Below are 24,069 nucleotides of genomic sequence, written 5' to 3'. Positions count from 1 at the left end.
GTGCTGCACCTATCAGGTGTTAGCATTTATAAACTCTATCAGGTGATGCTTAAGATTCCAGGTGAATCTAATGACTCAAGATTAAGACCCACAGAATTGGGGAATTACAGCTTCAAGATGTCATTTTCTATATTTGAGGCTGGCTGCATGTATGACAAAGGCAACCATATATTTTTCTAGGACTGTGTCACACCAGTTTTGTAGGATGATGTGCCACACACAGCAACATGAATCTTCCAAATATGTTTCAAGTATTTGCTTAACAGTTAAATAATACTTATACACAGCTCCTCACTAAAGATAGTGTATCTAAAAATACAAGTTTTGTATTTTTAGTAGAGCTGGGATTTCACCATGTTGGCCAGGCTGGTCTTGAACTCCTGACCTCAGGTGACCCACCCGCCTTGTCCTCCCAAAGTGTTGGGATTACAAGTGTGAGCCACCGCATCTGGCCCAAGATGACATTTTTCTTAATCTTTGGTTTCTCAACATTCTGAGGAAAAAAGCCTAAAACTAAGCCTCCTTCTGCAATGAAAATATGTTAATCATCTCATCCCACACAATTTTTCATCTTTAAAATCCAAATTACAGAATAATGTAAACACTGCACTCCATCAGTTCTATATAATGGATGATTCTACCCAAATATATAGTGGGGCTTGGGTAGCTGATAGTAATTTTCTTTTTTTGAGACAGAGTTTCGCCCTTGTTGCCCAGGCTGGAGTGCAATGGCGTGATCTCGGCTCACCACAACCTCCGCCTCCCAGGTTCAAGCGATTCTCCTGCCTCAGCCTCCTGAGTAGCTGGAATTAAAGGCATGCGCCATCACACCCGGCTAATTTTTTGTATTTTTAATAGAGACAAGGTTTCTCCATGTTGGTCAGGCTGGTCTCGAACCCCCGACCTCAGGTGATCTGCCTGCCTTGGCCCCTGAAAGTGTTGGGATTACAGGCGTGAGCCACCCCGACCGGCCGGGATTTTCTTAAGGGGCCAGTGAAATCCTGTTATGTTATTGATTGAAATCCTCTAAAGGCAGCAGGTTGCCTTCAGAGTAGAGTCCAGTCTGAAAGTCCAAAGCCAGGTTTACAGTGGTCCCTCCCACCTCTCTAGCCTCATCTCTTTTTTTTTTGAGACAGGGTCTCGTGTCACCCAGGCTGGAGTGCAGTGGCGCCTTCATGGCTCACTGCAGCCTAGACTTCCCAGGCTTAAGCTGTCCTCCCACCTCAGCCTCTCGAGTACTCAGTAGCTGGGACTACAGACACGTGACCCTATGCTGGGCTTTTTTTTTTTTTTTTTTAAGACAGGGTTTTGCCATGTTGCCCAGGCTGTCCTGGCTTCAAGCCATCTGCCCACCTCAGCCTCTCAAAGTGCTTAGATTACAGGCGTGAGCTACCTCGTCTGGCCTCTAGCTTCATCTCTAGTCAAGTCCCATTAACAACCTGCTTGCCATTCCCAGACTCACCTTTTTTTTTTTTCATTTTCTGTTTTTTGAAAACAAAATTATTATTATTTTTTTAAGCTGGAGTCTCACTCTGTCGCCCAGGCTGGAGTGCAGTGGCCAGATCTGGGCTCACTGCAACCTCTGCCTACTAGGTTCAAGCAATTCTCCTTCCTCAGACTCCCTAGTAGCTGGGATTACAGACATCTGCCACCACGCCCTGCTAATTTTTGTATTTTTAGTAGAGCTGGGGTTTCACCACGTTGGCCAGGCTGGTCTTGAACTCTTGACCTCAGGTGACCCACCCGCCTTGTCCTCCCAAAGTGCTGGGATTACAAGTGTGAGCCACTGTGTCCTGCCTATTTATTTATTTATTTATTTATTCTTGGACGGAGTTTCTCTCTTGTTGCCCAGGCTGGAGTGCAATGGCGCGATCTCGGCTCACTGCGACCTCCGCCTCCTGGGTTCAAGCGATTCTCCTGCCTCAGCCTCCGTCCTGGGATTACAGGCATGCGCCACCACACCTGGCTAATTTTGTATTTTTAGTAGAGGCGGGGCTTCTCCATGTTGGCCAGGCTGGTCTCAAACTCCTTACCTCAGGTGATTCGCCCGTCTCGGCCTCCCAAAGTGCTGGGATTACAGGGATGAGCCACCGCGCCTGGCCCCAACATTTTTAAAAATAAAAATAAATGAATAAACTGGATCAGAGGACTCCCCCCATCCCACCGACGCCATGAGGCAGAGGACGGGGGCAGAGATGTTGGACCAGATTCTGCACCCTTGCCTCCCATGTACCTCCCATGGGCGGGGAGGAGAGACTAGGGGGCCCGAAGGAAGGCAGAATGAGAAGAGCGGTCCCATTCGCCATGAGTGTCTGTCTCTCAGCTGTGGCGGCCTAGGCCCTGCTGGGGAGAGAGTGATCACTCAATATTTTCATGTAACAATTATAATTTTGGCATGGGGTCTTCATTACGCTAACATATTTTTGTTGTTGTTGTTGTTTGTTTGTTTTTTTGAGACGCAGTCTCTCTCTGTCTCCTAGGCTGGAGTGCAGAGGCGCGATCTCAGCTCACTGCAACCTCTGCCTCCAGGGTTCAAGCCATTCTCCTGCCTCAGCCTCCCAAGTAGCTGGGATTACAGGAACCCACCACCACACCCAGCTAATTTTTGTATTTTTAGTAGAAACCTCGGGGTTTGCCATGTTGGTCAGGCTGGTCTCGAACACCTGACCTCGTGATCTGCTGGCCTCAGCATCCCAACGTATTGGGATTACAGGTGTGAGCCACCATGCCCAGCCACATAATTTTCATTCATTAAAAAAACCAAGTATTCAAGATGATCTGTTTTCTGCAGCCTATTGTGTGAGCACAGGGTCAGTTCCATTTCTTCTTTGTGCAAGGGTAAAAAACATTATGTTGAGATTTTAAGTAATCACAATACTATTTAATGTCATGGGATCGGAGTTACCCAAACTCAGGTTCTTTATACATAAAAAGTGCCTATAGGCTGGTGTGGTGACTTACACAGTTCCAAGCACTTTGGGAAGCCGAAGTGGGAGGATCGCTTGAGGCCAGGAGTTTGAGACCACCCTGAGCAGCACGGCAAGACTCTCGTCTCTAATGGGGTGGCAGGGGGAGGGAAGAGTGCCTATAAAGAGAGTGTGGCTGGGCCCAGTGGCTCATCCCTGTAATTCCAGCACTTTGGGAGGCCGAGGCAGGCAGATCACTTGAGGTCAGGAGTTCGAGACCAGCCTGGCCAACATAATGAAACCCTATCTCTGCTAAAAATACAAAAAAAAAAAAAAAAATTAGCTGGGCATGGTGGTGCCCACTTGTAATCCCAGCTACTTGGGAGGCTGAGGCATGAGATTTGCTTGAACCCGGAAGGTGGAGGTTGCAGTAAGCTGAGATGGCGCCACTGCACTCCAGCCTGGGCAACTGAGGGAGACTGTCTCAAAAATAAATAAATAAAATAAAAAATAAAGAGTGTAACCTAAGTGGGGGTGATAGCATGCATTTTTCAACACATATAAACAGAGCAACCTTTTTAATGCTCTATAGTTCTATCTAGAAGAACAACCTAATTATTTAAGAGTCATATTGAATTCAATTGTCTTCTAAGGTTAAAATGTTCAACCATTCTGGAGACTTCATATCCTGGAATAACCTTCCCCCAATTTTTCATCTGGCTTATTCCTAGTTATTCTTTAAAAATTCATGTCTGGTATCACCTTCTCTTGAAAGTCTGTCTTTTAGGTTTTCATAGGCTTAACATACTGAATTGAGTCCTTAAGGCAGGGACTGAATTTTTTACTTCTTAACCTAAATGTCTAATGCAACGCCTGCTACATTAGAATGCTAAACAAATGTTTTCTGGAATGACTTAAGTGAGTGAGTGAATTTCTTTTTGCTTTAAATATTTTTTGGTCCTATTTGGTACCACATTATCAATGGCACATCACTTGAAGAAGAGTCCCTTTATTTATTTAGAGACAGTCTTGCTGTGTTGCCCAGGCTGGAGTACAGTGGCACAATCTTGGCTCACTGCAACATCCGCCTCCCCAATTCAAGTGATTCTCCTGCCTCAGCCTCCCAAGTAGCTGGGATTACAGGTGTGTGCCACTACCCATGGCTAATTTTTGTATTTTTAGTAGAGACGGGGTTTCACCATGTTGGCCAGGCTGAGTCCCTTGATTGAATATGTCATGAAACTTTTCTATGTCCATTAACTACCTCCAATGCCCACTGTATGGAAGGACCAGAATGTACAACTTCTCTTTGTGTGTATTAGACATTTAGATTGTTTCTAAGTTTTTGAAATTATAAATAATTATAAAATGAAAATGATTTTAATTGTATCTTTCAGCTACTTGGTTATGCCTGGGATATATCCTTAAGAATGGAAGTGCAGCCGGGTGCGGTGGCTCACGGCTGTAATCCCAGCACTTTGGGAGGCCCAGGCAGGCAGATCATGAGGTCAGGAGATCGAGACCATTCTGGCTAACACGGTGAAATCGCGTCTCTACTAAAAATACAAAAAAATTAGCTGGGCATGGCGGTGTGCATCTATAGTCCCAGCTACTCGGGAGGCTGAGGCAGGAGAATGGCGTGAACTCGGGAGGCGGAGCTTGCAGTGAGCCGAGATCATGCCATTGCACTCCAGCCTGGGTGACAGAGCAAGACTCTGTCTCAAAAAAAAAAAAAAAGGAGTGGAAGTGCAGTGTATTAATGCCTCTCAGTGATGTTGTACATTTGCAGTAAATAAGAGTGTTCATTTCCCCTTTGCCAACACTGGATACTATAAATATTTGCAATGAGAGAGGCAACGATGTTATCTCAAACTATCTTAATTTACATTCCTTTATTAGTGGAGTTGAACTTGTACATATTTCTTAGCAAAGATAATCATATGGCGTTTCTGTAAGGAAATGGATATTTCCTTTAATAAAATTAAACCCAGGTCTTCTCAGTTAGCAACAAAGGGAAAAACCTCCTTGGAAAATTCCTTGTGGACCTTATAACCCTAAACATGACCCCACAAAATTCCCCTTTCCCTTGAAAATCTCTGGCTAAATACAGGGGTATCACCTCACCCTCTTTAACATGCAGGCCCAATTATGAGTACTTTGGATTTCAGCATAGCTGTGACCAGGCTGGAACATTTTAAAAGTTTTTACTCTGAACAAACAAAAGGAATATGGTTCCCACGCAAACCCCCCCAAAGAAGTAACATGGTCAGGAATAAAACTAGATAATCTCTTTCACCTGATGTTTTGGCTTTATATCTCTTCTATATGGAAACAACCCAAGACTCTGTGTAGATTAACTAGACCCATGTTCAATTCTGCACCCCCAACAGCTAGGGCTGCTGTTATCTGAAGGCTGGAATATTCAAGATGACTTACTCATGTCATGGCAGGTAGCTGGTTGTTGACTGGGAATTCAGCTGGGGCTGTTAACTGATGGGCCTCATTTGTTCTCCATGTGGCTTCTCCAGGTAGATTGTATTCCAAGAGGGAATGTTCCAAGCATGCTACCACATGACAGAAGTTATCTTTCTCTCTTTACTTAGAGTACTAGTAAGTAATTTAGCATTCAAACCCCAGAGAATGAGGGCTAGGAAAAGTAATCTCCTTTCATGTCTGCTTAAAGTCAACCTCCTGGTGTCTCATTTCTTGTGTGAACTCCGACCTTTATCCTACTGATGGAAATGGAAACCTACCGCTTTAAGGTGATGCACTGACCTCTCAGAGACCTCAACCGCACAAGCCATTCAGAACTTAGCTGATAAATGCCAACAGTCATTCTAGTGACATGGACTTATATAGATTGCAAAGGTAGGGTGGTGTGGTGGTGCAACATTTCATTGCAGTCTAATAGCATTATTTTACTGTCATAAGAGAACACTGCAAATGGTCTACCTATTTAAGAGCCAAATAGAGAAGGGAAAAATAGAAAAGACAAATCAACCAACTGGTCTACCACCTTATCAACTACACCAAGTACTGCATTAATATTTTATGTCTTAAAAGGTATGTTTTGGCTAGTACGTTTGCTGAAAGTGAAGTTGCCCTTTTCAAAGTCTCTACCCTTTGTGTGACATACACAAGGGAAAAAATGTTTTTTAAAATGTCTCACTGGGCACGTGGCTCACTCCTGTAATCCCAGCACTTTGGGAGGCCGAGGTGCGTGGATCACTTGAGGTCAGGAGTTCGAGACCAGCCTGGCCAACATGGTGAAACCCCGTCTCTATTAAAAATACAAAATTTAGCTCGGTATGGTGGTAGATGCCTGTAATCCTAGCTACTCTGGAGGCTGAGGCAGGAGAATTGCTTGAACCTGGGAGGCACAGGTTGCAGTGAGCCAAGATGGCGCCATTGCACTCCAGCCTGGGTAACAGAGTGAGACTCCGTCACACACAAAAAGTACAAGATATAGTAAGTTGATGTGGATCATTTTGAACCTAAATAATCACATAAACTTTCTTTTTTTTTTTTGAGACACAATTTCATTCTGTCACCCAGGATAGAGTGCAGTGGCACCATCGTGGCTCAGTGCAACCTCTGCCTCCCAGGTTCAAATGATCCTCCTGCCTCAGCCTCCCGAGTAGCTGGGATTACAGGAGTGCACCGCCATGCCCAGCTATTTTTTTTTTTTTTTGGTATTTTTAGAAGAGATGGGGTTTCACTATGTTGGCCAGGCTGGTCTTGAACTCCTGACCTCAAGTGATCCGCCTGCCTTGGCCTCCCAAAGTGCTGGGATTACAGGAGTGAGCCACTGTGCCCAGCCACATAAACTTTTAATGTTAAACTTTGAGTTTCTAACTATAAATAGGTAATGTATTTTTCCTTTAAATTATAATTGTTCCCAGTGTCGAATGCCCCATGAAAATGTCATTAATAAAGGCTACTAACATTTGAAGTCTTATTTAACATTAGTAAGATTTAATGAATAGTAAAAGCAATGTTTGACTTTCTCATAGGAAGGAGTAAAAAACCACTGCCATGCATTTCCAGCCTAAGATATCATAAGCTATGCTTAATAATTTAAGAAACTCCAAGTCCAGGGATACACAAACAGGTATACAGCAAATCATATAGGTGGTGCTTTTCCCCTAAGTTATCATTTAATCTATACCCTAGGAAAGTTACAATTGGGTGGATTGGGTGATTTTCCAGTAGAAAGAAAATTCCATCCCATCTTTGTTCTGAAAACGTTTTTTCTTTGCATATAGGTAAGGGTTTACAGATCAATAATCTTCTTGATTTCAGTATGAAATTACTTTCTCTTTGCTTGAGTTACTCTGAGTTATGCAGAAGGTTTCCTGTTCTGAATCCACTATGTATTTCTTTTTTTCTGAAAGATGTCAGTGTATGTTGAAGACAAGGAACATTATGAAAACTTTTAGTCTTTAATTGTGTCAAGATACTGTTAGAGTGATATACAAATTAGATGGTGATGGAAAACTTGAGCCTGGCTTTATAGGCGGTATTTTTTTCTTCCTTCTTTTTTTTTTGTGGGGGCGGGGGTTATGGTACAGGGATACAGGTAGGATAGTCCTATAAATTCATCTGCTGATAGTTCATATGAAGGCTTTTGACTAGAAAACTTCCATTAATAGTGCTGAAGATATAAACAAATTGTAAAACTGCTTTCCATATTAAGATACCTCCCCCCAACCCCTTTTCTTTGAGACAAGGTCTTGCTCTGTCACCCAGGCTGGAGTGCAGTGATGTGATCTTGACGTACCGCAGCCTCTACCTCCTGGACTCAAGTGATCCTCCCACCTCAGACCCCCAAATAGCTGGGACCACAGGCACGCAGCACCACATCTGGCTAATTTTTGTATTTTTTTTTTTTTTTTTTTTGAGACGGAGTCTTGCTCTGCCGCCCAGGCTGGGGTGCAGTGGCCGGATCTCAGCTCACTGCAAGCTCCGCCTCCCAGGTTTACGCCATTCTCCTGCCTCAGCCTCCCGAGTAGCTGGGACTACAGGCGCCCGCCACCTCACCCGGCTACTTTTTTGTATTTTTTAGTAGAGAGGGGTTTCACCGTGTTAGCCAGGATGGTCTCGATCTCCTGACCTCGTGATCCGCCCGTCTCGGCCTCCCAAAGTGCTGGGATTACAGGCTTGAGCCACCGCGCCCGGCCTAATTTTTGTATTTTTTGTAGAGACGGGTTTTCACCACATTGCCCAAGCTGGTCTTGAACTCCTGAGCTCAAGCAATCTGCCCACCTTGGCCTCCCAGAGTGCTGGGATTACAGGCATGAGCCACCACCTCGTCTGGCCTCCCCCTACTTTTTTTTGGTATGGGGTCTTGCTTGGTCACCCAGGCTGCAGTGCAGTGGCACCATGACAGCTCACTGCAGCCTTGAACTCCTCGGCTCAAGTGATCCTCCCACATCAGCCTCCCCAGTAGCTGGGACTACAGGTGTGTTCCACAATGCCTGGCTAATTTTTGAAACTTTTTGTAAAGATGAGGTCTTGCTATGATAGCCAGGCTAGTCTCAAGCAGTCCTCCCCTCTTGGCCTCCCAAAGTGCTTGGATTACAGGCATGAGCCACTGTGCCTGGCCAAGATACCCATTTTTAACAGGATTTTCCTCCCTCTCACTGCTAATAGCTATGTAGACCCAGACAAGGGCTTTCAGGTGAGAAAAATTAAAGCAAGTAACTTTAGAGTTTCGACTCAATCCAAATAATATGAATACCTATAATGTGCAAAGTATTGTGCTATAAAGGAGCTTAAGATTTGATAGGCAGATAGTTCATCTGGAAGCATTCCAAGATTCTATGTTGTACACCTAAATAATAGTCCACAGTGATTGCATTTTATTTATTTATTTTTTTGAGACACAGTTATGCTCTTGTTGCCCAGGCTGGAGTGGCCAATCTCGGCTCACCACAACCTCCACCTCCCGGGTTCAAGCGATTCTCCTGCCTCAGCCTCCCGAGTAGCTGGGATTACAGACATGCGCCACCTAATTTTGTATTTTTAGTAGAGATTGGTCAAGCTGGTCTTGAATGCCCAATCGCAGGTGATCCACCTGCCTCTGCCTCCCAAAGTGCTGGGATTACAGGTGTGAGCAACCGCATCTAGGCCTAGTGATTGCATTTTAGCTGGCTTGCCTAGAAGTGAACAGTTCCCCCTTCTACCTTCTCTATGCTTCTTTCTGCAGTGAACCTCCAAGTTTTGCCAACTATTTTGTTTTAACCATGGGCAAAGAGGTTGAAAAAATTTTTATGAATAGTTGACAATTTGTGTGTGTGTGTGTGTGTATATATATACACACATATATGTATGTATATATTTTTTAGATGGAGTTTCCACTCTTTTTTTTTTTTTTTTTTGAGACGGAGTCTCGCTCTGTTGCCCAGGCTGGAGTGCAGTGGCCGGATCTCAGCTCACTGCAAGCTCCGCCTCCCGGGTTCACGCCATTCTCCTGCCTCAGCCTCCCGAGTGGCTGGGACTACAGGCGCCCGCCACCTCGCCCGGCTAGTTTTTTTGTATTTTTTAGTAGAGACGGGGTTTCACCGTGTTAGCCAGGATGGTCTCGATCTCCTGACCTCGTGATCCGCCCGTCTCGGCCTCCCAAAGTGCTGGGATTACAGGCTTGAGCCACCGCGCCCGGCGGAGTTTCCACTCTTATTGCCCAGGCTGGAGTGCAAAGGCATGGTCTTGGCTCACTGCAACCTCTGCCTCCTGGGTTCAAGCGATTCTTCTGCCTCAGCCTCCAAGGAGCTGGGATTACAGGCACCCACCACCACACCTGGCTAATTTTGTATTTGTAGAGATGGGGTTTCACCATGTTGGCCAGGCTGTCTCAAACTCGTGACCTCAGGTGATCTGCCTGCCTCAGCCTCCCAAAGTGCTGGGATTACAGGCAGGAGCCACTGTATCTGGCATTTAGAAATATTTGGTTAATTGTCTGTGTTCATTGTTTCATCAGCAGAACAGCATTAACAGTGAGCTTGCAAACTCATAAGCTACAAACCTTAGCCCCGGATCATTTAGACTGTGATCACTCTGTGTTGGGGGCATTTTCATTATTATCATCTGCTTCTTTTTTTTTTTTTTTTTTTTTTTTGAGACAGAGTCTCGCTCTGTGCCCCAGGCTGGAGTGCAGTGGCTCGATCTCTGCTCACTGCAAGCTCCGCCTCCCAGGTTCACGCCATTCTCCTGCCTCAGCCTCCTGAGTAGCTGGACTACAGGCGCCCGCCACCGCGCCCGGCTAATTTTTTGTATTTTTAGTAGAGACAGGGTTTCACCGTGTTCGCCAGGATGGTCTCGATCTCCTGACCTCGTGATCCGCCTGTCTCAGCCTCCCAAGTGCTGAGATTACACGCGTGAGCCACCGCGCCTGGCTATCATCTGCTTCTTAATGGAAGATATTTGTTCATTTAACAAATACTTAATTAGCACTTATATGACAGATATATTAACATACCATTTGCCCCATCTGAGGAGACAAAATCCTATGAGAGGCCTTTTATGGATTAATGCCTCACTTTCAAAACACAGATGTATGAAAGGTCAAGTGAAAGTTTTGTCTCTTCTGCAGGCACACCCTATTCCCCCTTATTCCAGACTTACTCATTTAATGATGTGAAACAAACTTGAGGCGTTTAGTTTTTCAGAGATTTCAGAAATGGGAAGCCACTGATGTTGCCTTTTACTTTGGAAATGTATATCGGCAATTCGGATCGTCAGAAAGATGTCTGCCTCATCTCTGGAATATCTAAGTCTACTTATAGAAAACAAATCTTTAACAAACATTTGCAACCACATGAGATTTGGTGCAGTTGAATTCACCTTAGTATTTTTAAAAGGTGTAACACTTTTCTAAAGAAAATGTCCCCTTGCCTTTTCTTCTTCTGCTTCTTTTTTAAATAAATAGAGACCTTGGGCGGGCATAGTGGCTCACACTTATAATCCTAGCACTTTGGGAGGCTGAGGCAGGCAGATCACTTAAGGTCAGGAGTTTGAGACCAGCCTGGCCAACATGGTGAAACCCCGTCACTACCAAAAATACAAAAATTAGCCGGGCCTGGTGGCACATGCCCGTAATCCCAGCTACTAGGGAGGCTGAGGCAGGAGAATCGCTGCAACCTGGGAGGCAGAGGTTGAGGTGAGCCGAGATTGCACCACTGCACTCCAGCCCGCGCAACAAGACGGAAACTCCGTTTAAAAAAAACAAAAAAAAAAAAAAAAAAAAGAAAAAAGAGGACGGGTCTTGCTGTTGTCCAGGCTAGTCTCAAGTAATCCTCCTGCACTAGCCTCCTAAAGTGTTGGGATGACAGGTGTGAGCTACTGCTCCCAGCCCTCCCTTGCTTCTTGTGTCTGTTACCTTTTTCTTCCCAAATTTCCATGTGAGAGCTAAAATTGTCTTTTTTTTTTTTTGAGACAGAATCTCGCTCTTGCTCTGTCACCCAGACTGGAGTGCAGTGGCAATTCTCCTGCCTCAGCCTCCCGAGTAGCTGGGACTACAGGCATGCACCACCACGTCCGGCTAATGTTTGTATTTTATTTATTTATTTTTTTTTTGAGACGGAGTCTCGCTCTGTCACCCAGGCTGGAGTGCAGTGGCCGGATCTCAGCTCACTGCAAGCTCCGCCTCCCGGGTTCACGCCATTCTCCTGCCTCAGCCTCCCCGAGTAGCTGGGACTACAGGCGCCTGCCACCTCGCCCGGCTAAGTTTTTGTATTTTTAGTAGCCCGGCTAAGTTTTTGTATTTTTAGTAGAGACGGGGTTTCACTGTGTTAGCCAGGATGGTCTCGATCTCCTGACCTCGTGATCCGCCCGTCTCGGCCTCCCAAAGTGCTGGGATTACAGGCTTGAGCCACCGTGCCCGGCCTTAATGTTTGTATTTTTAGTAGAGACGGGGGTTTTCACCATATTGGCCAGGCTGGTCTAACTCCTGACCTCAGGTGATCCACCTGCCTCGGCCTCCCGAAGTGCTGGGATTGCAAGCGTGAGTCACCGCGCCTGGCTTCTGTCCACTTTTCAAGGCCATCTCAAATAACTTTTTCTTCAGGCAACTTTCTCAAACCACTACAATTTTTTCCTAACTTTTCCAGAATTCTTCCTTTGTTTAATCCCACTTTTTACTTCACTTTCATTTCAGGAGCTAGGAGTATTTTTAAAAAGGCCCTCTGACCTCAAAGGATACACGTGGGTGAAAAACCAGCTTCCTCTAAATTTATTTTTCACTCACTAGGAAGAATGCTTTACTGTTAATAGCGGGTGGAAAGAAGGGACACTGAGTATGAAGAGCTATCTGTACTACTTAATATATCTTTTGATCTACTCTGAGAATGACGCGAGCGTAATCTTCACATTGGAAAATCACGAGAGGAAAAAAACCCTTCGGAGATCTACAGGCACAATGAACCCTGTCTCCACGCTGTTTGTAGCAGCTGTCTCAGGAATCTTCTCCCTAGAATGAATGTAGGAGAGGTATGGTGGGGCGGCAGCTGCAAAGCAAGGAATCTTTCCCGTTCCTCGTCGACTCGGTCCCCTCCCCTCCCTTCCCGAATGGTGGCAGCTGCCGAGACATCCCAGTGGAAATCTCCGAGTCTCCGCCGAGAACGGCGGGCGGGCAGCAGCTGAAAGCAGCCAGGGGTGGGGACTCCTCGCTCCCATTGGGCAGGAACAGCAGCCTCACTGGCTCCAGCGCCGTCACCTCTCTGGCTCGTAGAGGTCCCTCAGGTGTTCTTCTCCAAGTACAATGACACACCTTGGCAACGCGGGGCGGGTTCCCTCTGCGCCAAGGGACCCAACGGTAACTTAACAACAGCAGGAGCGCCAGAATCCCCCGCCTCAGGACTTGCAGAAGCACCTTCCGAGGTCCGAGAGTGGGAGGGGGGGAAGTATAGGCCCTCGAACGGAAGGGTCTCTCCTAGCCGGGCCGCGAACACACGGTGTGCTACTAGAGCAGCGCTCCCACTGGGTGCGCGCCCTCGCGCCTAGTGCAGCCGGAAGCCCGAGCCCAGCGCTCCCGCTGGCTCTGGGCCCCCTAGGCCGTCCGCGCGCCCTCACCGCGCCCCCGCCGCGCGGCTGCCTCCGCCTTCGCGCCCTCCCGTCCCGCGCGCTCGCGCTCGCGCACGCGCACGCGGCGCCCGGCAGCCCTCGGCGCTGTCATGGCGGCCGGGAGCAGCTTCAGTGGGCACAGGAAAGCCGCGCGAGCCGTGGCGGGGCTAGCTGTGGCAGTAGCATCCTCACCACTCGCAGCAGCCTCAGCCGCGGCGTGCGTAGCGCCAGCAGCGGCTGCTTTTGCAAAGGCTGAGCGCAGGGGCGGGGCGGGCCAGGAAGCCATGGAGTTCTGTGCAGCCGCGGACTCCCGGGGAGCGGACTAGGGAAACTTGGAGGCTGCGACCAGGTGCACTGACCTCTCTGTCCTCCCTTCTCTCCCTGCGGTCGCCGCCGGGTTTCTCTGGCCGCTCCCCTCCCTTCCTGCCACCACACACACCTCCCCGCCTCTTCCCGTCGAATCTCAGGTGCCTGAGAGAGGTACTTCACTCCTCCCACTGGGCCGAGCATTTAGAATAATCACCGCCCCCTTCCCCCGCCTTTTCCTGCCCTGGATCTCCGCCGCCACCTCCGTCTCGCTGCTCCTGGGCGGGGGGTGAGGACGAGTCCGGAGTATCTGGGTGAGGAGGAACTTTCTACCTCTGTGATAGCTTGTGGGCCCCCTTCTTTCCTCCGATCCCTCCTTTCTCCGCGACAGTTTCTCTTTCTGGTGCACCTGTGAGGAGAGGTTACCCTGCGCCTAGAACCTGCACGAGAGTGGGGGAGGAGTGAGCCTGTGCGGGGCCTCTTGGACCTGCTTTCACCCAGAACCCAGCTCTTTGAGCCGGGGAGAAGCGGGTGGCTAGTAGTGGGGTGCCTTTAGTAACTTATTTGACCGACAATAACTATTTCCCTCTTGTCCCCTCAAAACCTTAAAACAAAACCTAGCCTATTTAACATATATTTAATCTTCCAATAGGGTTTGGCGTTGTTGTCAGCCTCGGGGAGAGAGATTGGACAAATATTCTCCAAAAGGAGGAGGGCGACGCCAAGGACTTTCCACATCAACTGCTTTGGGGTTTCTCCACAAGTTGGAAGAGAGACCCTTTCGTTTTGCATTGCGTGTGTTGTGCTCATTGCCAGTGCAGCGACTGCTGTCCAAGGGTGACTCTGAGTTGTCCTTTTTGCTAGCAATGGCTAGCGAAGACAATCGTGTCCCTTCCCCGCCACCAACAGGTGATGACGGGGGAGGTGGAGGGAGAGAAGAAACCCCTACTGAAGGGGGTGCATTGTCTCTGAAACCAGGGCTCCCCATCAGGGGCATCAGAATGAAATTTGCCGTGTTGACCGGTTTGGTTGAAGTTGGAGAAGTATCCAATAGGGACATTGTAGAAACTGTCTTTAACCTGGTAAGTCGATGAATATTTTATAAGCATATACTCTTTTCAGTGGGTTGGGAAACAAGACCTTGAAGCTGGAGCCATGTGCTTTACTCACACTGATGGTGACTTTTTTCATGTATAGGGCCACAAAATTCTACTAACCTAAATGAAACAATTTCATCTATTTTTTAGATTGAAGGGAATTGTGCAAACTTAGATGATCCAGGTTTTGTGGAAGTGAACACATCACTTTTGTGCTAAGGAAATAATTGTTGCTGTGAAAGTATTGAGGGGAGGTTCTAGCGGAGGAGTTATCTCTATTTTTTTTTTTTCTTGGCATGTGTGCCTAAGTCTGCGTTTCCCTTTACCACTTTAAGTAAGTTCTTGTGACCTTTTTTTGACTTGAGAATTAATGTCTTTGATTCAGTCAAAGTTATGTTTTGCTACAATAAGTTTAAAAATTTTTGTTTGTAGTACTGATGCAAGATTAATTTGCTGCAAAGTTAGTATTTTTAATTTTGACTAGTTTTATTTTTAGATGTGACTAACAAAAGTTAAATTGGGGATGAATTTAGGATTACATTTAAAGTAATCTTGTGAAAATTGAATGGCAATATGAAAAAAGGAATTGAAGCAGATACAGTATAATCTTTGTGTGTTTTATAAATTCATGTCTAGCAGTAAAGCATAGTCATTGGAAATTGCTGATTACACTAAGATGAGCTATGAATGCTTTTTTTGGGCGGGGGTGGGAGGGGGATGAGGCCTCTGTGTGTTGCCCAGGTTGTTCTCAAACTCCTAGGTTCAAGCTATTCTCCTGCCTCAGCCTTCTGAGTAGCTGTGACTATAGGCATGCATCACTGTATATGGCTTAAATTGTTTTTAAAATGAGGTATAATTCATATATTATACAATTCTACCTTTAATTAATTCATTAACTTATTTATTTATTTAGAGATGAGGTCTCACTATGTTGCCTAGGCTAGTCTTGAATTCCTGGGTTCAGGTGATTCTCCCCACTCTGTCTCCTAAGTAGCTGGCACTACTGGCATGCGCCATTGTGCCTCTCTTGGTTATAATTTATAATGGAGACTTTTTAGATTTCTTTATTCCAGTCTCTCTTGCTCATCAACTTAAAAAATCAAAAGGAAATCTGGCCCTAAAATACTTCCCCCTTTTCTACCTACCCACCTGTGTTAGAGGATAACAGGACCAAATATAAACGTGCAGTAATTGTAATAACTGTTTAGCACCTTTCCGTTTGCCTCTTTTCAAGGTTAGGCTTGTTTTATTCTGGGGCAGTTAATTATTTCTTTCACTAGACCTTCACTAATGGTCTGGTCACCTGCAGTACAACTTGTAGAATAAAAAGTAGCTAGATGAAATTCTGGCTGGGCGTGCAACTCCTGTAATCCCAGCGCTGCAGGAAGCCAAGGTGGACACATCACTTGAGGTTAGGAGTTCGAGACTGGCCTGGCTAACATGGTGAAACTCCATCTCTACTAAAAATACAAAAAAACTAGCTGGACACGCTTGCTTGAACCCAGGAGGTGGAGGTTGCTGTGAGCCGAGATTGTGCCACTGCACTCCAGCCTGGGTGGCAGAGTGAGAGACCGTCTCAAAAAAAAAAAAAAAAAAATATTCACTTAGTTTTGGAGCATGAAAACTTTGAACAATTGGATATTTCTATGTCAGTTTATTGAGAGTTTACGTATAAACATCTATAGACACACACATACATATTTAAAAAAACTGCATGTTATGGAAATGTTCAAATGTATGCAAAAATAGAATAGTATAATGAACTTAGGTATCCATTGTGCAGCTTCAACAGTTATCAACATTTTGGGGATCTTGTGTGTATGCATGTGTGTGGGCTTTCATATGTAAGTCTGAAGAAAATAAATAGTAAATTGATTGCTTTACCTCAAAATAGACTTGAAACATTTCCTTTCTGATTTTTTTATTCTTTTTTAAAACTTCATATGCCTTCAATGAGAAACAGAAATCTGTAGTAGTAATATAATCCATAATTAGGTGTTTGTGTGTGAAGACACACAAGGAGGATTGGAACTCCTGTTCTTTAGAATGTGCTGTGTTGGAGTGGATGACCAAATGTGAGTCATTTGCATTTTTATCATTAAAGGAAATCCAAATTCTATAGCAGTAGTTTGCTTATATGCTTCCTGGAACTGTAGACATGGTATAGATTTTAAGGTCATTGATTAAGTCCTTCAAAGCTGCTGTGTATTTGCAGGATAGTGGGTGACTGGATAGAAGGAGAGAGAAAAGTCTGTTCAGTTAGTTACCTCTCAATATCATTCGCTTGTCAGGTAGGGCAGGGAAAGTTGCTGAGAATATTAGGTAGTAGTTTCTCCCCTTCCATTGTCCCTTAAAATACTTTTCATGCTCTTTTGTGGATTATCTGGGGTTTTGGCCACTCAAGAAAATCTTTGGAAGCAGCTGCGCACAGTGGCTTATACCTGTAATCCCAGCACTTTGGGAGGTTCACTTGAGGCCAAGAGTTGGAGACCAGCCTGGGCACCATAGTGAGACCCTGTCTCTACAAAAAAAAAAAAAAATAATAAGTTAGCTGGGCATGGTGGCATATACCTGTAGTCCCTGCTACTTGGAAGGCTGAGGTGCGAGGATCCCTTGAGCCCAGGAGTTTGAGGCTACAGTGAGCTACAATTATGCAGAGCAACACCCTAAAAAAAAAAAAAAATGGAACCAAAGTCTTGGGATTATGTAAATTAGTCCATCTCAGTGTTGTTAGTACTGCTGTACCTAAATATTTCCTAGTTGATAGTCTTTTTTTTTTTCTTTGAGACAGTCACAGTCTGTTGCCCAGGCTGCAGTGCAGTGGCACAACCTTGCCTCCCTGCAACCTCTGCCTCCTCAGTTCAAGTGATTCTCCTGCCTCAGCCTCCTACGTAGCTGGCACCACACGCGTGTACCACGAGGCCTGACTAATTTTTGTATTTTTGATAGAAACGGGGTTTCACCATGTTGGCCAGGCTGGTCTCAAACTCCTGACCTTAGGTGATCCACCGGCTCAGCTTCCTGAAGTGCTGGGATTACAGGCTTAAGCCACCGTGCCTGGCCTAAATATTAGCTACTTAAACAATAAAGTTTATACTGTTAAAATTGAACAAGTTCCTCTCCTCCAGAGGTGTCCAAATGGTACATGGTAGAGCCATATAACTTTTCCAGAGTTTTTTCTTTCTTTTTTTGTTTTTTCTTTTTAATTGAGAGGGAGTCTCACTCTGTCACCCAGGCTGGAGTGCAGTGGTGCGATCTCAGCTCACTGCAACCTCCGCTGCTTGGATTCCAGCAGTTCTTGTGCCTCAGCCTCCCCAGTAGCTGGATCTACAGGCGCGTACCACCATGCCCAGCTACTTTTTTTGTTATTTTTAGTAGAAATGAGGTTTCACAATGTTGGCCAGGGCTGGTCTTGAACTCCTGCCCTCAGGTAATCTGCCTGTCTTGGCCTTCCCAAAGTGCTAGGATTACAGGTGTGAGCCACTGTGCCTGGCCCAGAGTTTTTTCTTAAGTGCTACCTCCCAACTTTGCTAATGTAGCTTGACCTTAGTCTGTTATAAATTACTTTGAAATTTACTACCCTGTTTATAATTTCTTTTGCAAGTCTGTTTTGCGGATAAGTTTTGATTAACAGTATACCAATGTAGTCAAGTGTTTCAAACTTCAGGTCAACTTGTACATTTTTCTTGTTGCAGTTTAAAACCATTTTCTTTTGTCTTCATCTGTATTTTAAAGTAATTTGTCAGACTTTTAGGCCCAGAATAATTAATATATGTTGGCATGTTTTCAGGAAATTGCTGCTGAGTTTAAGGCTTCCATCAGGTATTTAAAGGTGTTCAGTGCTACTTAATTCAAGAATAGTGTTCCCCATGGGCTGGTGACAAATACATACTTTCAAGATTTTTTTTTGTTAAGTAATTACAGTCGCCCCTTGATATGTGGGGGATTGGTTCCAGAACCCCTAGTGGATACCACAATTTTCAGAAGCTCCAGTCTCTTATATAAAATGGTATAGTATTTGCATGTAAGTTACATGTATCTTCCGTATACTTTAAATCATCTCTTTAAAATTTTTATTTATTTAATTATTTATTTTATTATTATTTTTTGAGACGGAGTCTCGCTCTGTCGCCCAGGCTGGAGTGCAGTGGCGCCATCTCGGCTCACTGCAAGCTCTGCCTCCTGGGTTCATGCGATTCTCCTGTCTCAGCCTCCGCAGTAGCTGGAACTACAGGCATGCACCACCATGCCCGGCTAATTTTTTGTATTTTAAGTAGAGACGGGGTTTCACCGTGTTAGCCAGGATGGTCTGAATCTCCTGACTTGGTGATCCGCCCGCCTCGGCCTCCCAAAGTGCTGGGATTACAGGCGTGAGCCACCGCGCCCGGCAGGAGTGCCAATTGTTGAAAGGCTGTTCTTTTCCCGTTGAATTACCTTGGCACTTTTGTCAAAAATCAGTTGACCATAAATGTAAGGATTTATCTGGACTCAATTCTTTTCCGTTTATCTCTATGTCTATTCTAAAACCAGTACCAAATTGCCTTTTGATTACTGAAGCTTTCTGGTGAGTTTTAAAATAGAGAAGACCTCTTTATTCTTCTTTTTCAAGACAGTTTTGGCTATTCTGGGCCCTTTGCATTTCCGTGTGAATTTTAGGATCAGGTTATCAATTTTTGTAAAAAAGCAAGCTGGGATTTTACTAGCTGTCATGAGTAGATATTGTTGGTTATATATTGATGTTAATGATAATTAAAATAAATTTGGGTGAATTGGTGAAATTTTAACACTTTATAGTTTCCTAGAAGTGACAGACTTGATAATTTAGCTTCCCGCAAGCATACAGTTTTGTTGACCTTTGAATTGATTTATTTTAAACTGAGAAATCATTTGGGAACTGGAAAATCAGTTTTTTTTCCTGTTTGTGAATTAATAGAAAAACTATTTATTTCCCATACTGACCTAGTTGAGCCAATCTGTTATATTCACCTTTTATAAAGCATCCCTTTTCACACACATATTCTTGAAAATATTTTAAAATAGTTTTTATATGGTTGAAACAAAAATGTCCAGCTGGTGAAGCTGGGCTGGCGTGTCATCAGGCCCCCCAATGATATGTGCAGACACCTACTGTGGTAAGCAGGGACAGGGTGGTTCCCAGGCCCTGGAATGATTGGGTGAGGGGCATCAGTGGCTGTGCTGTGCTGCTGCTACTGGGGGTCAGCAGTGGGGGACACATGCCCAGCTTGTGCCTCAGTCCTGGTGGTGGCAGCCTGTTTCTTTCTTCTGCCTGTGCACCAGCTGCTGGGTCCCAGGACAGTGCTCAGTCTGTTGTGGGCTGGGTTGTCAAAATGGTGCCTTATTGTAGCTGCTTAAGACTTAGGGGGATTATGGGACCCAGTGCAATTTTCCTCAGTGGAGTAGTGCTGTTGCGCCATTTCCAGACAGATCCCTATGTTAGTTTCCATGAGGTCCTAGGGGCTCCCCAATGGCTAGAATTGCAGGAGTCCACAGTGGGAATGTGGACCACAGGGAGTCTCTCACTTACTCTTTCCCCACAGTGGGGATCATCTCTCGACTCCCAGCCGAGCTGGCTGTCTTGCTTTCCTCCCCTTCCTTGCTTTAGGTGTTTCTTGTCATTTTTTTATTGAATTCCAGTGTTCTTTCTTGGATTATCTATTCCAAGTGTGATCACTCACTATTTTGGTTATTCCTAGTGAAGGAGGCAAGTAGGAGATGCCTCTAGTCAGCCATCATGAAGTCCCTGACAGTTCATAAGTTTTAAATTGTGTGTAGCTCTGAGTAGTGTGATGAAATCTCAAGCATTCTGCTCCATCCTGCCTAGGATGCAAATCATCCCTTTGTCCAGCATATCCATGCTCTATGTATATGCTACCTGTCATTTAGTCACTTAGTAGCAGCCCTCTCCACTGTCAGATTGACTGTCATGGTATTGCAGTGTTTAAGTAACCCTTATTTTACATAGTAATGTCTGGGAAAAGAGTAGTGATGTTGGCAATTTGGATATGACACAGAGACATTGTAAAGTGCTTTTTTTAAGTGAATAGGTGGAAGTTCTTGACTTACAAGGAAAAAAAAATCATATGCTGAGGTTGATAAGGTTTGCAGTATGTACAAATCTTCTATCCATGTAATTGTGAATTATACAGATGCTCCTTGACTTGATGCACTTACATTTATTGTTAAGCTGAAAATATTGTAAGTTGAAAATACTTGTTGATTTATGATAGTTTTGACTTTTCAACTTACAATGAGTTTATTGGGATGTAACTCCATTGTTAAATTGAGGTTTGTGCTGAATGCTTATTGCTTTCACACCATCATAAAGTTGCAAAATTGTAAGTCAAACTGTCAAAAGTTGGGAACTGTGTGTATTGTTCTAACTGTACTATTTTATTACCAGTTATTGTTGTTAATCTCTTACTGTGCCTAATTTATAAATTAAACTTTATCATAAGTATGTGTGTATACAAAAAAACATAGTGTACATAGGGTTTGGTATTATCTGTTGTTTCAGGTATCTACTAGGGGTCTTGCAATGTATACCCTGTAGATCAAGAGGGACTACTGTTTATGTTTAATAAGAGTAGAGATTTTTGTCTGTTTTGCTTATTGCATCCCTAGCCCCTAGAAAGGGTACTTGACACATAGTATATGCTTAGGAAATGTTTATTACCAGAACATATGGGTTAAGTTTGCCTGGAGCCTTAGGGGGTATATTATACCTGAAATTCTTTTTTTTGGTGTTTTAAATTTGTCACTCTGGGGTTTGCTGTTCATGCCAATAGTGTAAATTTGGACTTCAAAACCTCTGTGAATAACATCCCAGAATTTTACTATCTCAGAGGAAACTTAAAAATAATCAACAGTGACCAGGCACGGTGGCTCATGCATGTAATCCCAGGACTTTGGGAGGCAGAGGCAGGAAGATTATTTGAGCCCAGGAGTTCAAGACCAGCCTGGGCAACATAGTGAGACCCTATCTCTGTTGAATTAAAAAAAAAAAAAAAAAAAAAAAAAAAAAAAAAGGAAATCAGCAGCCCAGCCAAAGACTAGTTATTTGTAACTTCCTGTGCCAGGGAAGTTGTTTTGTGGGGGAGAGGAAGAATCTACTTTTTTACTGAGGGTATCCCATATTTATGTAGAGATTTTTATCTCTACTTCCCCATCTTGAGTAAATACTTTTTTTTGTTTCTAAAAACGAAATAAAATTCAAGCCCCCTAGTACTAGCTTCCTCTTTCTTGCCCCTTCAGCAGTTGTAATAGAAGTTCAGATACTTATTTTTCTGTTTCTTCTTCACTTTAGGTTTGGGGATTTTCCTTTTTTTCTTTCTTTGCAAACTCAAGCTCAGTTCTACATTGAAAAGTATTTTTTGTTATATTTACCTAATACTTGCAGGCATTTGTAAAGTGATGATTTTTTAGGTTATGTTAGTTCATAATCTGCTGGAAGTCTAAGGTATAACAAAGTGATGAATACGTGATAGCCGTTGAATAAATATAGGACCGACTTAGGCTACAATTGACCAAGTGATTTTTCTGCCTAGGAATACCTTAGTTAATTTCAGATAATGGAGTTCTAGTGTAGATCACTGAAGACATTGTAGGAAGAGAAAATTAGTCATTTTTCTTCTTTCCCAAATGCCTACATGTATTTATACATACAGGCACATGAGCAATTGTTGTCTTAGAAAGCAACCTGGCATTACCAAAACAAAATATAGATTTATTCATGGGGGATTTTATGTGTAGAGGTGGTATTTTAAAATTTTAGTAATTAAGTGAATTTTCCTGCTGGGTGCGGTAGCTCATGCCTATAATCCCAACACTTTGGGAGGCTCAGGTGGGAGGACTGCTTGAGGCCAGGAGTTCAAGACCACCCAGGGCAACATGGTGAGATCCTATATCTACAAAAACATTAAAAAATCAGGTCTACATGGTAGTGTGTGCCAGTAGTCCTACCCACTCGAGAGGGTGATGTGGCAGGATCACATGAGCCCAGGAGTGTGAGGCTGTAGCGAACTATGATTGTGCCATTGTACTCTATCCTGGCCGACACAGTAAGACCCTATCTCCCTTTTTTTTTTTGTTTTTTTGAGACAGAGTTTTGCTCTTGTTGCCCAGGCTGGAGTGCAATGGCGCGATCTCGGCTAACTGCAACCTCTGCCTCCTGGGTTCAAGCGATTCTCCTGCCTCAGCCTCCCAAGTAGCTGGGGTTACAGTCATGCGCCACCACGCCCGGCTAATTTTGTAATTTTTAAAGTAGAGACAGGGTTTCTATATGTCTGTCAGGCCAGTCCCGAACTCCTGACCTCAGGTGATCCACCCGCCTTGGCCTCCCAAAGTGCTGGGATTACAGGTGTGAGCCACCGCGCTCGGCCGAGACCCTATCTCAAAAAAGAAAAAAAAAAAAATTTTCATAGCTTTTACAGTTAATAGACTGGCCAGGCGCAGTGGCTCACGCTTGTAATCCTAGCAGTTTGGGAGGCTGAGGTGGGCGGATCACTTGAGGTTAGGAGTCGGAGACCAGCCTGGCCAACATGGTGAAACCCCGTCTCTACTAAAAATACAAAAATTAACTGGGTGTGGTGGCGCATGCCTGTAATCTCAGCTACTCCAGAGGTTGAGGCATGGGAATCGCTTGAACCCTGGAGATCCTGGAGGTTGCAGTAAGCCGAGATTTCGCCACTGGACTCCAGCCTGGGCAGCAGAGCGTGACTCTGTCTCAAAAAGGATTATAAAGAAAAAGAATTGTAGAATGTTTTAGGATAATGTAAAGGAAGTCATGTTTTTTTTTTCCTCTAACAGCTACACACTTAAAATAAACAGCCTAAAACAAAATACTACTTTATCTTAATTCTTTTTTTTCCCCTTAGGCATCTTTCTTGCAGGATCGTCTTAAGTCTTTGTAAGTTGTTAGTCATTTAGATTGAATACGAGTAACCTGCATAGAAATCCCATTTGTATGAGCAGAGAACTTGACTATTTTTAGTGAATTGTACCATCTTTGACATGTTTATCTGTGTGGGGATGAACTTTTGAAACAAAGTAGTTTTGAGTGAGTCAAATGATGACCATTTGGTAGTCCCTTGAATGTTACACATAAATTGACAAGATGACTTTTGACATAAAAATTTCAGGAGCCATTTCTATTTGTAGGGACTGCTCTGCTTCTTTATTTACATACAGTATTTCAGAAAATTTTCAGTTTAGCCAAGTTCTACATTGAGTATAACATATTGCACAAGTATCTTTCTAGTTTTTATTGTTAGACACTGACTTTATTCTATAGTGCTGAGTGCACTGTGCATGAACAGTCACATCAAGTTATTTAAGTGGTGCTTCAGAAGGAAAGATTGAAATTAATGCCACATGTATCTCAGAATTTAAAGTAAAATAAAATAAAATAAAATAAAAATAAAAAAGAAATTAATGCTTTGCTTTATGATCCGGTTATAATAGAATGAAACCTAGATGTAAGTCAGGGTGTATATCTGGGTCTGCTGATAAACATGTGTTTTACAGGGCTTTGTTTTATTTATTCCATGTGACAACTCCATGGGGCCATACTTTATTAAACTTGATTTATAGCATGAAAACAGGATTGGAGTGATTAATGATGCTCAAGTCCCATAGTTAGTAAGATGGCATTTGGACTTAGGTTGTTTGAATTTGAATTTTGT

At 44.1% G+C, this 24,069-nt stretch overlaps 1 protein-coding gene across 5 annotated transcripts in view; it reads left to right on the top strand.

The window, feature by feature from the left end:
• Positions 1-13,059: 13,059 nt before the first annotated feature.
• The window catches only part of LRBA (LPS responsive beige-like anchor protein), a 766,998-nt gene continuing 755,988 nt past the window's right edge, over positions 13,060-24,069 (top strand). For 4 of the 5 annotated variants that reach the window (XM_028848811.2, XM_028848807.2, XM_078002319.1 and 1 more), the window contains exons 1-2: positions 13,060-13,585; positions 13,924-14,353. In XM_028848811.2, the coding sequence (XP_028704644.1) occupies positions 14,138-14,353 (216 nt within the window). In that variant the 5' untranslated portion in view covers positions 13,060-13,585; positions 13,924-14,137. The remainder of the gene's footprint in view (positions 13,586-13,923; positions 14,354-24,069) is intronic. The other variant, XM_028848808.2, reaches the window with a different exon arrangement.

Source organism: Macaca mulatta, chromosome 5 (assembly GCF_049350105.2).
Source record: "Macaca mulatta isolate MMU2019108-1 chromosome 5, T2T-MMU8v2.0, whole genome shotgun sequence".
Lineage (NCBI taxonomy): Eukaryota > Metazoa > Chordata > Mammalia > Primates > Cercopithecidae > Macaca > Macaca mulatta.
This window is presented reverse-complemented; position numbering and strand designations above follow the sequence as displayed.